Genomic DNA, 13025 nt, shown 5'->3' with positions numbered 1-13025 from the left:
GAGCAGCAACGTGTAGAGTTGTACGCTCACATGAAGCTGGCAGCCCTAGCAGATGGAAGTGCCCAGTCAGTCATGGGATCTCACTAGACAACGGACACACTATGGTGCACTGCGTTCCTAAGTGATGTTAGGCAGGGTCCCACAAGGCGTTAGTTATGTTTCTGTTGCTGTGATAAAACACCATGACCACAAACGACTCATGGAAGAAAGGAGTCCTGGAGAGTTACAGTCCCAAAGAGCTGGCCATGGTGGGGAGACAAGGCAGCCAGCCACCAGCAGGCATGCCAGCAAGGGCAGGAGGCTGAAAGACTGCATCTTGAACAGGAAGCTGGAAGCAGAAATCAAACAGAAAGTGGGGAGCCTTGAGCTTTCACAGCCTGTGCTCAGTGACGTTTCAGTGACGCACTTTGTCCAGCAAGGCTGGGAACCCCCACAACTTTGGCAGACAGCACCATCGGCTGGGGACTAAGTGTTCAAATGCCTGAGCCTATGGGGACATTTCTCGCTCAAGTCACCACAGGTGGGGCACATCCATCTTCAGTGTATGGTTTTTTCATCTTGAATGTTTGGGGACACATCACAGGTTGAAGAGTCCCTGCATCATTTTACATTTCCACTGCCATCAGCAATGTAGAAAAACACTTGCTATTACCACCATCTAAATAATTTAGTCATTTTGATAGATATATAGTGATACTAACATTGTAGTTTTTGGTTTGTTTTTTTTTTTTTTTAATTGCCAAACTGGAGAGATGGTTCAACTATCAAAAGAAAAGTGACTACAGCTCTTGCTGAGCATCTTCCTGAGTTTAGTTCCTAGCACCGACCTTGGGCACCTCAGAAAACTGCCTGTAATTCCAGCGGGACCAGCGATTCTGGTCTTCGAAGGCACCTGCACTCGTGTGCGCAAACTCTCACAAATACACATAATTTTTATTATTTATTTACTCAATGTTTGTGTGCGCTGGAACCGTAGTGCACATGTGGACGTCAGGGGACAAGTGGCAGTCAGTTCTGCCCTTCTACCAGCTGGGTCCTGGGGACCAAGTGGAAATGGTCAGGTTCCCCCTGCTGCTGCCTCTGGAGGGCGAGGATGCAGGCTTGCGCTACCACGCCTCGTTTCTTCAGTGGTACAGATTGAACACAGCGCCCTGCACAGGTTGAGCATTCTACACCCCTATCTAAAATAGCCTTTATTATAACATTTAAAAACCATAAACCTGCCATGGCACACGACTTTAATCCCAGCATTCAGGAGGCAGAGCCAGGTGGATCCCTGAGAGTTCAAGGCCAGCCTGGTCTATCTAACTACTGAGTTCCAGGACAGACAGAGTTACATAGGTAAAATAAAAATAAACCATACACCTGAAGAAAGTCATGAACCTGGGAATAATTCTAATGAAACTTAGGTAAGACTCCTATACTGAAAATTGTAAAAATATTGCTAAAGTCAATGGAAGAAGACAAACAGGTAGCAAGACTAACCCACATTCATTAATTCAAAGACAAACTTCTCCTGAGATCTCAGCATCCCCCAAGCTGGTCTCTAAATTCCAGGTAATTTAAATCAAATTTCCAGCAGGATTTTAAGGGGCTTTTGCCCTCAAGTGTTAGCCAACTTCTACTGTGAGTAATCACAGCTGACTGTGATAGCTCTGCCATGCTGTCTCACAGTGTAAGAGCCCTTATCTGCTGAGACATCTTGCCAGACCTTATATGTATTTATTTTAATACATATAATTTATTATTTATAAATCAATTTATAAATAATTTAAGTGATACATTTATTTAATTTAATAATTAAACAAATGTATTTATTTATATATGAATAATTTATATATTAATGTATAATTTATGTATAGTATATATAAATATATGATTTATGTGTAAATACATTAAATAAATTTAATTATAGCTCACGGTATGTACACTGTAGTGTTACAGTAACTATATAGTGTGCCCCTGCAAAGAGAGAAAACAGGCTGGTGGGACGGAGTAGGAAGCCCAGATGCAATAGGGGCAGCCACTGACTAAAGAGGACAGCATCCCAGCAAGTCAGTGGGCAGCAGTTCTTTTAAGTAAGAGGAACTGGTTATTTATATTAAAAATGTTCCTGGCAGTGAAAATTCCCCCCACATCACACCAACCACACATAAAAATTCCTTCGAGGTAAATAGTTTTTTTTTTTAAATCAGGTGTTTAAAAGAAAACCAGAAAGTCTTTATATTATATGTGTGTTTCTGTTCATGCACTAATGCTGTTGTGTGTGCAGGTGCACGCAGGGGCATGTCGAGGCCAGAGATTGCTGTAGAGTGTCTTACCCATATATCTGTCTCTGCTGGGGATTGAACCCAGGGCCTCATGCAGCTAAGTAAGCTCATGATGCTGAGCTTCTTCCTCGACCTCCTTTTTATTTTGCTATTAAAATTGCTTTTTGAGACAGGGTCTTATGCACCCCACGCTGGCCTCCAACTCATGACACAGCCAAGGATGAGCTTGCACGCCTGAGGGCTGGGGTGACAGCACCCCCACGTCAGTTCCTTATGTAGTAGTAGGGGTGTGACACAGGCTGTCCTACCGGCTGACCTACATATCCAGCCCTTTCACCTACAGCAGAAAGCATTTAAGAACTTCTATAGGTAACACATTAAAGCCCTTGCTTGGTAACTACACTCTAAGATGTAGGCTCCACATTAAAAAGTACGGGAGTCTAAAAAAGAAACAAATGCAAAGGGAGTCACACCACGTCTTCAATACTTTTTTTTTAAAGTTTTATTTATTAATTTATACAATATTCTGCCTGCATGTATGCTTGCACGCCAGAAGAGGGCCCCGTTCATGCCCATTGTATGTGTAGCTCCAAATTGAGAGCCAGGGGAATCAGAAAAAAGCATAAACAAACTATAACCCAGGACCAAGCAACATGTTCGGCCTTAACAGAGCCTCGGCAGAGCACTGTGCACACATTGATACAGGGAGTCAATTCCTGCTGGAAAGCATTACTGTGATTAACTAGCACAGGCAAGGGAATGCCTTAATAGTGCACAAAATAAAGTTTGTTTGGTCCTCCCTCCCCTTTTTAAATGATGGATTTATTTTTTTTATTTATTTTTTATTTTTGGTGCCTCAGCAGCCCAAAATGTCCTGCATACGGTTTGCATGCTTAATTAGTGATCCTCCTCTGTCTGCAATTAGCACCACGACCATTAATAAAATAGCTCCTTTACAGCTCCATTTAGCTAGCAGAATCGCACAGCCCGGTATAATTAATTCATCATGAATAAACCATGGCTGATTACCTAATCTGTTTGTTACTAACACATTACCGAACAGCTCCCACCTGAGCACAGCTAATTTTTCTAAGCCGGGCAGAGCTGGAAGCTGACACAAAACAGCACTTTTACGTAGCAAGTATATTGGTACAGTCAGGGAGCTTCTGAGCCTTGGCATTTAGCGGCCATTGAGCGGCATGGGCGATTGTTCAGAGGCTGATAGAAAAGGCCGCTACATCTGGCGGGTCTCAAACTAGCCCATCACTTAGAGAGGGCTTGTTAAAACTCTGGCCCCAGTCCGCAGAGCTCCAAACCCAGGTGCTCCAAATAGGGCCTGTGATTTTGCTTTTCTAGCAAGTTCCCACCTGGTGCTGATGCTGACACTGATGGAGAGATTTCTCTCAGGGAGCCTCCTCCCCTTTCCCTTATGCTGGGGAAGCCTTACAATTGCTGTGACTCTCAACCCCTTTCTATAGATTCTAACAGGTTTCTTGTAGTTTTGGGCATTTGAAGGGTGAGGGGGTGGGGGGGTCCCAGGGAGCTTGGGGGAGGGGGGGTCCCACAGCTGGCTTCAATAGCTACAACTGGCTGCACCTCCTCCCTCCACCTCACTAGCGCTGGGATTACAGGTCTGTACCATTCTGCCTGGCAAGTGCTTCACCCATCGAACCATCCCCCAGCCCACCTAAGCCATCCTTTCCTCTATTAATTTTCTGAGTTTGCCGTAAGCAGTAATACATAAGTGTGAAGATGATTTTTTTCATTACATTTATTTGTTCTGGGTATATATGTATATGTGTGGATGTGCACATGCTACGGCATCTATGTGCATGCAGGTCAGAGGACCACACGCGACAGTTGGTGCTCTGCTTCTACAGCATGGGTCCTCCGGAATTGAACTCAGGTTGCCAGCCTTGATGGCAAGTGCTTCAGCCTCTCAGCTGCCTTGCAAGCCCCAAAAGTTTTTTTTAAAGCTACATTGAAATTACTCTATTGTCCCACAACATGAACTGTTTCATCTTGTTGATCTCACAGCCCAGACAAATCCATATACCCCATCATCGGGGCACAACCCCGTGCCCCCCAACAGGTTTCAGTCTACTTGTCTTTTCTTAGTATTATTACATCGTGAGACGTTTCCCTGCACGTTGCTCAGGGAGGCTGCTCTGAGCCAAGCAACTGCCATCTTCAGGAGTTCAGCTGTGCCCACTTGCCAACGATCATGCCAGCTGGGCTTTGATGACTGATTCACCTCCTCACAGGGGTGGGGAGATCACAGGACCAACACTTGAGCATCCGGCCGGAGCATCCACGCACTCCCCGCCGCCTGTGGCATGCAACGCTGCGCTAGCTGCACGTGGCCTCAGCAAGAGGCTAGAGGAAAGCAAAGACTAGGGAAGCAGGGCTCCGTCAGCGCCACTATAGAAAAGTCATCATCGCTGCTGCATAAAAGCCGTTCTAAAGCCGGGCGGTAGCGGTGCACGCCTTTAATCTCAGCACTTGGGAGGCAAAGGCAGGCAGATAACTCTATGTTTGAGGCCAGCCTGGTCTACAAAGCAAGTCCAAGACAGTTAAGGCTACACAGAGAAACCTTGTCTGAGAAACAAAACAAACCTTTCTGGTGCCACATTTTAGGGGAGCGCACCCACTTCTGTAAGTAACCCCTCACCTATACCCCATAAGTAAGCCTGATAACCCATCAGTGCTGTGGGGGAGGAGGAGACTTTGGTGGCATTGTACCTTGGTTTGGTCTTTGGAACCTCGGGGAGTGGGGGAGGGGGGGAAATGTTTCGGCCAGTGATTCTGTCATCACAGCATTTCCACAGAGCTATTGGTTCCTCTAACGGCTGTGAACTACCCTAAGGTACCCACGCCTGAATTTAAATGGCCTCATCTGGCTCCTCACCAGTGGTTCTCTCCCTTTGATTGGCAGTCATCAAAAGCAGTGACAGCATCACTCTCTACTGCGGATCCCTGAAGAGACACACACAGGCAGAGGCCAGAGCCCCACCGCCAGGTAAGGACTCTGGAGACACCACAGCGCCTCCATCAAACGTTTTCCCTTCCTATTGTTCATGAGAGGACGGAGGACACTGCTGAAGCAAGCTCTGTGCATTTGTTGTTTGGTTTGGTGTCATTGTTTGTTTGTTCGTTTTCCGAGACAGGGTTTCTCTGTGTAGCCCTGGCTGTCCCGGACTCCGTTGGTAGACCAGGCTGCCTTTAAACTCTCAGTGATCCGTCTGCCTCTGCCTCCCGAGTGCTCGGCTGTTTGGTGCCTTGGTATAGGGGAGACACCTCGTGGAGGGGCCGCCACAGCCCAGCATCAGCGTCTCTAGGCCGTCAGCGTGCCCTCCAAGACAATAGCAGCACCGCCCTTCATGTCAACTCGGCCATCAGGTCGCAGGGAAATGTCCAGTTCCCCTCCCCGGCGGGAACACTGAAAGGCTAAAGAACACAAAGTGGTGCCAACTAAGAGCATTTCCCCTGCCGTTTGTCACACAGTGCAGGATGCATTGTTACAAACCCAGGTCTCCTCCCAGGCCAGGCTCCAGAATAAACTGCTCCATGTGTCCAGAGCGCCTCCCACCTCAATCCCCTGCACACACACTGTCCAGCCCTTTCCTTCCTGGGCCTCTGAGAAGGCCCCACCTTCAGCTCTGAATTAAACAGAGAGAGTTTGTTTGTTTGTTTGTAACATATTAAGGCAGCCATGTGTGCCAGGTGCGCAAAAGAAAAACAGCCCCCGTCTTTCAGGAGCTCAGGAAGTCATGCACTCACCCAGGTCGGAGAAAAAGGACCGTCCCTTTCAAATGTTACATAGCAAGCTAATTAGAGTCATCACGCATTTATTAAGCACTTACTGTATCAAAATATCTGTATTTGGGAGGCAGGGGTGGAGAGGGTTGGGAGTAGGGGGGGCGTCACTGAAGGGGAGAGGTATTTCACATGAGTGATAATATAAGATCTTACTCCTTTTTTTTTATTTGTTTTGGTTTTTCTGGGACAGGCGTTCCCTGCGTTACACTGGCTGTCCTAGAATTCACTCTGTAGACCAGGCTGGCCTTGAACTCAAAGAGATCCACCTACCTCTGCCTCCCTAGTAGTGGAATTAAAGGCATGTGCCACCACTGCCCAGCTCAAATCTTACTACATTTTAAAGGAGCTAGTGCATATGAGAATACACACTAGCCTAAAATGAGGCAAATAAGAAATTTGGGCTGGGTATAGCTTTGCACAACCCCAGCCCTCAGGAGGTATATGCATATTGGAGGCCAGTCTGGTGTAGCAAGAACTTGTCCCAAGAAGTTAAAGGATGGGATATGACTTTGACTATGGTCCAGCAATTGTAACACCCAAGCACCCAAAGAGGAGGAGGAGAGAGGAAAGGACCCATCATCCTACCTCGAAGCTCTTTCTTCCCGAGCTGCTGGGACCAGTAACTGCCGAGGACGGTGTGCGCAGATCCTGAAAAGTAAGAAGCCATGAGAGCAAGCAAAGGGAAGGGAAGGGGTGCATCCCTAGCCGTGGAAAGGATAAAGTCACTTAGCCAGTTTGACTAAACTGTAGATGATCTAGTCTTTCTTCAACCAGGCCACAGCAGAGCATGGAGTAAGGAAGTGAGCTCAGGGGTTTATGAACTGGCTCTCTCAAATGGTCTATCAACTATGTCTTACTGTTTCTGAAGGATTAGACTGAAGGGATTTGCTTGGTGGTTTTTGCTTTTTTGTTTTGTTTTGTTTTTAAAGATGTATTTATTTATTATGTATACAGCACTCTGTCTGCACATACACTTGCAGGCCAGAAGAGGGCATTAGATCAGATCACGTTATAGATGGTTGTGAGCCACTATGTAGTTGCTGGGAATTGAACTCAGGACCTCTGAAGGAGCAGCCAGTGCTCTTAATCTTTTCTGTAATCTCCAGGGAGCATGGCTCTTTCCTTCTCAAGCACACATGTAGTAGAAAGAACTCAGACCCAGGGCCCACCTTGTAGAGTTTTGTGGACAAAAGAACATTCCTTTCAGCCAGGGTTTTGGTATTGTTGGCTCAGTGTGCTTAGAATATAAAGTCATGTCAGGCGTGGTGCTGCAAGCCTGTAATCCTACATAAGGGTTTGGGGGGGGGCCCTATATGAGGATTTATGACCTACATAGGGAGTTTGAGGCCAGACTCAGCTACATGAAAATCTGTCTTGAAAAAAGAAGAAGGAGGAGAGGAGGAGGAAGAGGAGAAGGAGGAAGAGGAGGAGCCAGGTGGTGGTGGTTGAGGCCAGCCTGGTCTACAAAGGGAGTCTAGACCAACCAAGGCTACACAGAGAAACCCTTTCTCTGGGGTTTCTGAGGAAGGGAGGAAGTGCTCTCTTGTCGCTCACCAGACAAGCTTACTAAGCATTATGGGATAGCATGTCTAAACATGCTAACCAACATTCTGGTTTGCACAAAACTGGACAGTACAAGTTCCGTGTCCCAGGACCGCTCACTGCCACTCCATCCTCTCCACTCTTGCTTAGCCAAAGACGGTTTCCATCTAGAAAACATTCCACACATGCATCCTGCGTCTTAGTCACAGTCTTGGGAAGCAGCTGTGTGTAAGCACTCGGTCCAGAACCTCTCCCGTGGTGCGCTGGCTAGTTTTGTGTCAACTTGCCACATGCTACAGTCACTGGAAAGGAGAGAACCACAGCTGAGAAAATGCCTCCATAAGATCTGGCTGTGAGGTATTTTCTTAACTAGTGACTGATGGGAGAGGGACCAGCTCATTGTGGGTGGGGCCACCCTGGGCAGGTGGTCCTGGGTGCTGTAAGAAAACAAGCTGATGAACAAGCCAGTAAGCAGCCTCCCCCTGTGGCCTCTGCATCCGGTACCTGGCTCCAGGATCCTTCCCTGTTTTAAGTTTCTGTTCTGGCTTCCTTCAGTGAGGGGCTACAGTGTGGGACTGTAAGTCAGATAAACCCTTTCCTCCCCATTTTGTTTTTAGTCATGGTGTTTCCTCACAGCAGTAGAAACCCTGAGATCCATGGAGAGCGACTCAGTGGATTTCACGGATGCTGTGGGCGTTATCCCGAGTCTTAAGCAATACTTCTCTGAACTCCATGTTTTTGCTTTTCTCAGAGAACTCAGTGAAGATCCCAGAGCCACGCCAGCTCCTAGCACTAGGAGCCTGTGCCAAGCCCCCTTGTGCCCTGAACCCCACCTCCACTAGCAGCCCCCTGCATCAAGCATTCCCAGCCTTGGCTACATAGACCACTGCTCTCAGACAGGATAGAAGCAGGGGGAGTGTCATTCCTGCTCCTCTTTGATGTCTTTCCCCTGCTTCAGCTGGTACAAGCTCTGCAAGAGATGGCTCAGGGGTCTCTGTGTACCGTTAGTAAACTATGCAGGGCTGAGGGTGGAGCTCTGTGATGGAGTGCTTGCCTAGCAAGCCAGGTGGCCCTGGGTCCAATCCCCAGCTCAAGGAGGAGGAGGAAGGGGAGGAGGAAGAAGAAGGAGAAGAGGCAGAGACTGAACATAGCTAATGCTTATTGGACATTTACCATGTGCCAGGCACTGTATTTTGTCCTGAGCATGCGCCATGCTGATCTAACTCTCTGAAATATTATTTGGAAGGACTGAGACTTTCAAGGTTTGTCACTTGTTCAGGTGATAGGAACTAGGAAGGCAGAGCAGCAGAGCCAGGCTCTCAGCCACCGAGTTATAATGTGCTGCAATGCCTTCTTTATCTATCTATCATCTATCTGTCTGTCTATCTATATTATTTCATACATACTTAACACCCCCAATCTCCCCTAACCCCTAGATCCACTCCTGCATTTCCCTTCAGAACAGAGCAGACCTTGCAGGGATATCAACCAAACAGGGCATAACAAGCTACGATGAGACCAGGCGCAAACCCTCCTATCAAGCCTGCATGGGGCAACCCAGTAGGAAGAAATTGGTTCCAAAAGCAGCAAAAAAGAAAAGAAAAGAAAAAAGTCAGAGACAATAGCTTACTCCCACTGCTAGGAGTCCCATAAGAACACCAAGCTATACAACCATAACATATATACAGAGTAAGGCTGGAGAGATGGCTCAGAGGTTAAGAGCACTAGCTATTCTTCCAAATGTCCTGAGTTCAATTCCCAGCGACCACATGGTGGCTCACAACCATCTATAATAAGATCTGGTACCCTCTTCTGGCACGCAGGCACACATGCAGATAGAGTATTGTATAAATAATAAGTAAATAAATCTTTAAAGGAAAAACATGTGCAGGGACCTAGCTCAGTCTCCAACAGGTTCCGTGATTGTTGCTTCAGTCTCTGTGAGCCCTGCTTAGTTGATTCCGTGCTCCATGATCTTGTGGTTTCCTCAACCCCTCTACAATCCTTCCTCCCCTATTAAGCATCTTTTCACAAAAGATTTCAGTAGAGGGCTAGCGGGAGAGAAAATAGGGTGGAAAAGCAAGGGCAGTACAAGCCATGGAGCTGGGCACCATAGCACAACAGCCTGACGGCTTGCTGTGTAATCCCAGCACTTAGAAGGTAGAGACAAGAACAGCAGGAGGCCACGGTCGTCTTTGGCTACATGTCAAGCTTGAGACCAGACCAGGTTACACGAAATCCTATTTCAGAAAAACAAAATCAAAGCCAGGATCTGAGTGGTCACACGAAGGCTATTTGTTTTTAGTTTCTTTCCTGTTGCTGGGATAAAATACTGTGACAAAAAAATAAAATAAAATAAAATACTGTGACAAAAACAACATAAGGAGAAAAGAGAGGGCTTATTTTGGCTCACAGTTTAAGGTGCAGCCCTTCCTGGCTGGGAAGTCCAGGCAGCAGAAGCAGCTACTCACGTCACAGCCACAGTGAGAAGACACCATGAACGCAGCTGCTGCTGGGCCCCTCTCTCTACTTATACAGGCCAGGGTCCCAGTTAGGGATGGTCTCCCCCAGCTGAGATGGGCCTTCTCCCTTGAATTAACATAGGCTAATCCCTCATAGTCGAGATAATCCTGTCGCCCAGGCGGTTCTAGATTCTGTCACATTGGCAACACAAAGCACCACAGTGTAGAGTCAACTATTTGTGTTCCTCCTCTTCCCTGGTTAGAGTCCCCCACCATCACCTCCCACCCCACCCCACCCCCCTCCCACCCCCACCCCCAACCTTAAGGAAAGAGTACCTGTTACTGGGTCTTCAGACAAACCAACCCATGGCGCAAAGTATCTGGAGTAGAAGTCATACGGGGCCCTCTGCCCCCCAGGCTCTCCTTTGAGAGTGAGAATGAGTCCCCTCACCCTCCCTGTCGTTTCCATCCGAGGCAGAGGCTCCGTGTTCACCTTCAAGGTCTCTAGAAAGCACCTTGAGCACACACAGGATGGTTAGGAATAAGCATTTGCTGACCCCACCCCCTCACCTGACAAGATGGGAAAGAGGCTGGGCTGTGCCCAGATGGCTCAGCAGAGGAAGGGAGAGCCTGCCTTGACATCTGCCTATGGGAAAGAAAGTGGTTGGGCCAGGCATGGCAGCAGGTGCCTTTATTCCCAGCACTCGGGAGGCAGAGGCAGGTGGGTCTCTGAGAGTTTGAGGCCAGCCTGGTCTACAGAGTGAGTTCCAGGCCAGCCAGGGCTACCTAGGGACACCATCTCTCAAGAAAAGAGAAACGATAAGCCATGTTTTAGAAACAGCGCAGCCTGAGCAAAGCAGAGCTGGAAATGTGGGTGCTGGCAGATAAATGGTTAAACACACTGTTTACCTGTCATAAGAATCGCTGAGCCTGACCAGGAGTTTTCGGGTATCTGGAGAGTACCGGATGTCCTGGACCCTGGTGTCACCTATGGCTGCCTGTGAAGCAGATCACAAATGCCTCCATGTGCCGACAAGTAGGTTTGATGAGTGAAGGCACTTGCTGCCAAGCTCCATAACTTGACTCCAGTCACCCAGATCCACACGGCAGGAAAGAACCCACTCCTGCGAGTTGTCCTCTGACCTCCAACCCTACGCCATGGCTTCCCGAGCATGCGTGGAGCCATTGCATCACATAAAACGGGGGTGGGGGGAGGCGGAGGATGAGAAGCTCATGGTGAAGCCGGAGAGATAGCTCAGTTGGTAAAGTGCCTGCTTTGCAAGCATGAGGACCTGAGTTCAATTCCCACAATCAGTTCAATTCCCACAATCAGTATTTTTAAAGCCGGGCATGGTGAGCAACAGTTGTTATCTCACTGTTAGGGAGACAGAGACAGGAGGCTCCGTGGGGTTTGCTGACTAGCTAATAGAGCCTAATCAGTGAGCCCCATAACAGTGAAGACCCTGCTTAAAAGGTCTGGGCTAAAGAGATGAGTAAGAATGCTTGCAAAAAAATTTTTTTTTAAAAAATGAGGACCTGAGTTTGGATCCCAAGCACCCACATAAAAAACCAGGCATGGATACATGCACATATCCATAAACCCTGCATTCTGTGGGCTCAAGTGTGGAGGGCAAGTTGCAGGAGTGAGTTCTCTCCTTTGGTACCAACCCGGCCTCTGGATGGCATAGTGATGTGGTCACTACTCTATGGCTTCACCTCTAAGCACTGAGATGCTCCGCTCCCATGGCAGAGGCCCCTCTGTCTTGGATGCTATATGCTGTTGTGTAGCTGTTTCCTCCCAATTGAAATAGTCTCTCCTGGAGAGATGAGGAGGAAGGCTCCTCACACCCACAAAGCTAAGGAATCCCACAGAGTCCGGGAAACTCATGATGTTTTAGGACTCACTAAGCTCATCCCCAAGGCTGTAAAAGCACCAGCAGCTGTCCTGGAGAGACCTGGACTGCCCACAGGTTGGACAGGGAGCTTCAGGGATGCCGCTTCAGTAAGCTGTTCCCTGTGCTGGAGAGAGCCTTTCAGTGACTGGGCTCCTTTTGAGTCACCCATACTGCTGGAAGGGACCACAGAAAAGCTGTTCACCCATCAAGCTAGACTCCATGCGATCATTTCTTTGGTCTGCTCTGTGCGTCCTTCTAGGGCAAACACACACACACACACACACACACACACACACACACACACACACACGTTCACAACTCCTCAATTAAAGTCAGCCCCGCAACAGAGGGAGAGAAAGGGACAGTCACACACACCCTAGAGCAAATGAGGACTTCTCAGCAGAGACCCTAATACGCTTTTCTGATGACCTGCCTTGCTCTGATGTGGTCCTTCCTCCTTCGCCTGTGCACTTGGGTTTCTATTCCGGGATTACAGACATGCCCCACCACGCCCAGCTAGGCTATATTTCTTATCTTCATTGGGAGGTACCCACACTTTCTTTGCCACCCTCTTCATCTCATTGTCCACCACTCAAATTGGTGACAGTCCGCCTTTGCCATCCTTTTTCTCCACCTTTCTACAGATTTCATGGGAATGGTCTTTCCTATAGAAAATCCCAATGTTAGCGGGGTGATGGCGGCGGCAGCACACGGCTGTAATCCCAGCACTCAGGGAAGCAGAGGCAGGCGGATCTCTGTGAGATCGAGGCTACCTTGGTCTACACAGCAAGTTCTAGGACAGCCAAGGCTACACAGAGAAACCCTGTCTCGAAAAAACCAAAAATAAATAAAAGCCAAAAGCTAGGGAACAGTGCTGCAGAAGGGGATCTTGTAGACATGCCGTGGCCACTGTACTTACGAACTCATGAACATCACGGCAGCTGTGGGCATCTGCAAAGCGCTAGACTGCAAAGCATCTCATCCTGGATGAGGGCGGGGCTTACGAGGCCCATAGCTTCCCTGATAGACTTTTGGCA

General features: G+C 48.1%; 1 protein-coding gene across 6 annotated transcripts in view; it reads right to left on the bottom strand.

Moving 5' to 3' along the window:
• Window positions 1-2749: 2749 nt before the first annotated feature.
• PBLD (phenazine biosynthesis like protein domain containing) overlaps window positions 2750-13025 on the bottom strand; it is a 52236-nt gene continuing 41960 nt past the window's right edge. For all 6 annotated transcript variants that reach the window (XM_084751976.1, XM_084751975.1, XM_084751970.1 and 3 more), the window contains 4 exons: window positions 11003-11091; window positions 10430-10608; window positions 6675-6737; window positions 2750-5717 (listed from right to left, as the gene is read on the bottom strand). In XM_084751976.1, the coding sequence (XP_084608102.1) occupies window positions 5605-5717; window positions 6675-6737; window positions 10430-10608; window positions 11003-11091 (444 nt within the window). In that variant the 3' untranslated portion in view covers window positions 2750-5604. The remainder of the gene's footprint in view (window positions 5718-6674; window positions 6738-10429; window positions 10609-11002; window positions 11092-13025) is intronic.

The sequence above is a fragment of the Acomys minous genome, assembly GCF_964271855.1.
Source record: "Acomys minous genome assembly, chromosome: 13".
NCBI lineage: Eukaryota > Metazoa > Chordata > Mammalia > Rodentia > Muridae > Acomys > Acomys minous.
This window is presented reverse-complemented; position numbering and strand designations above follow the sequence as displayed.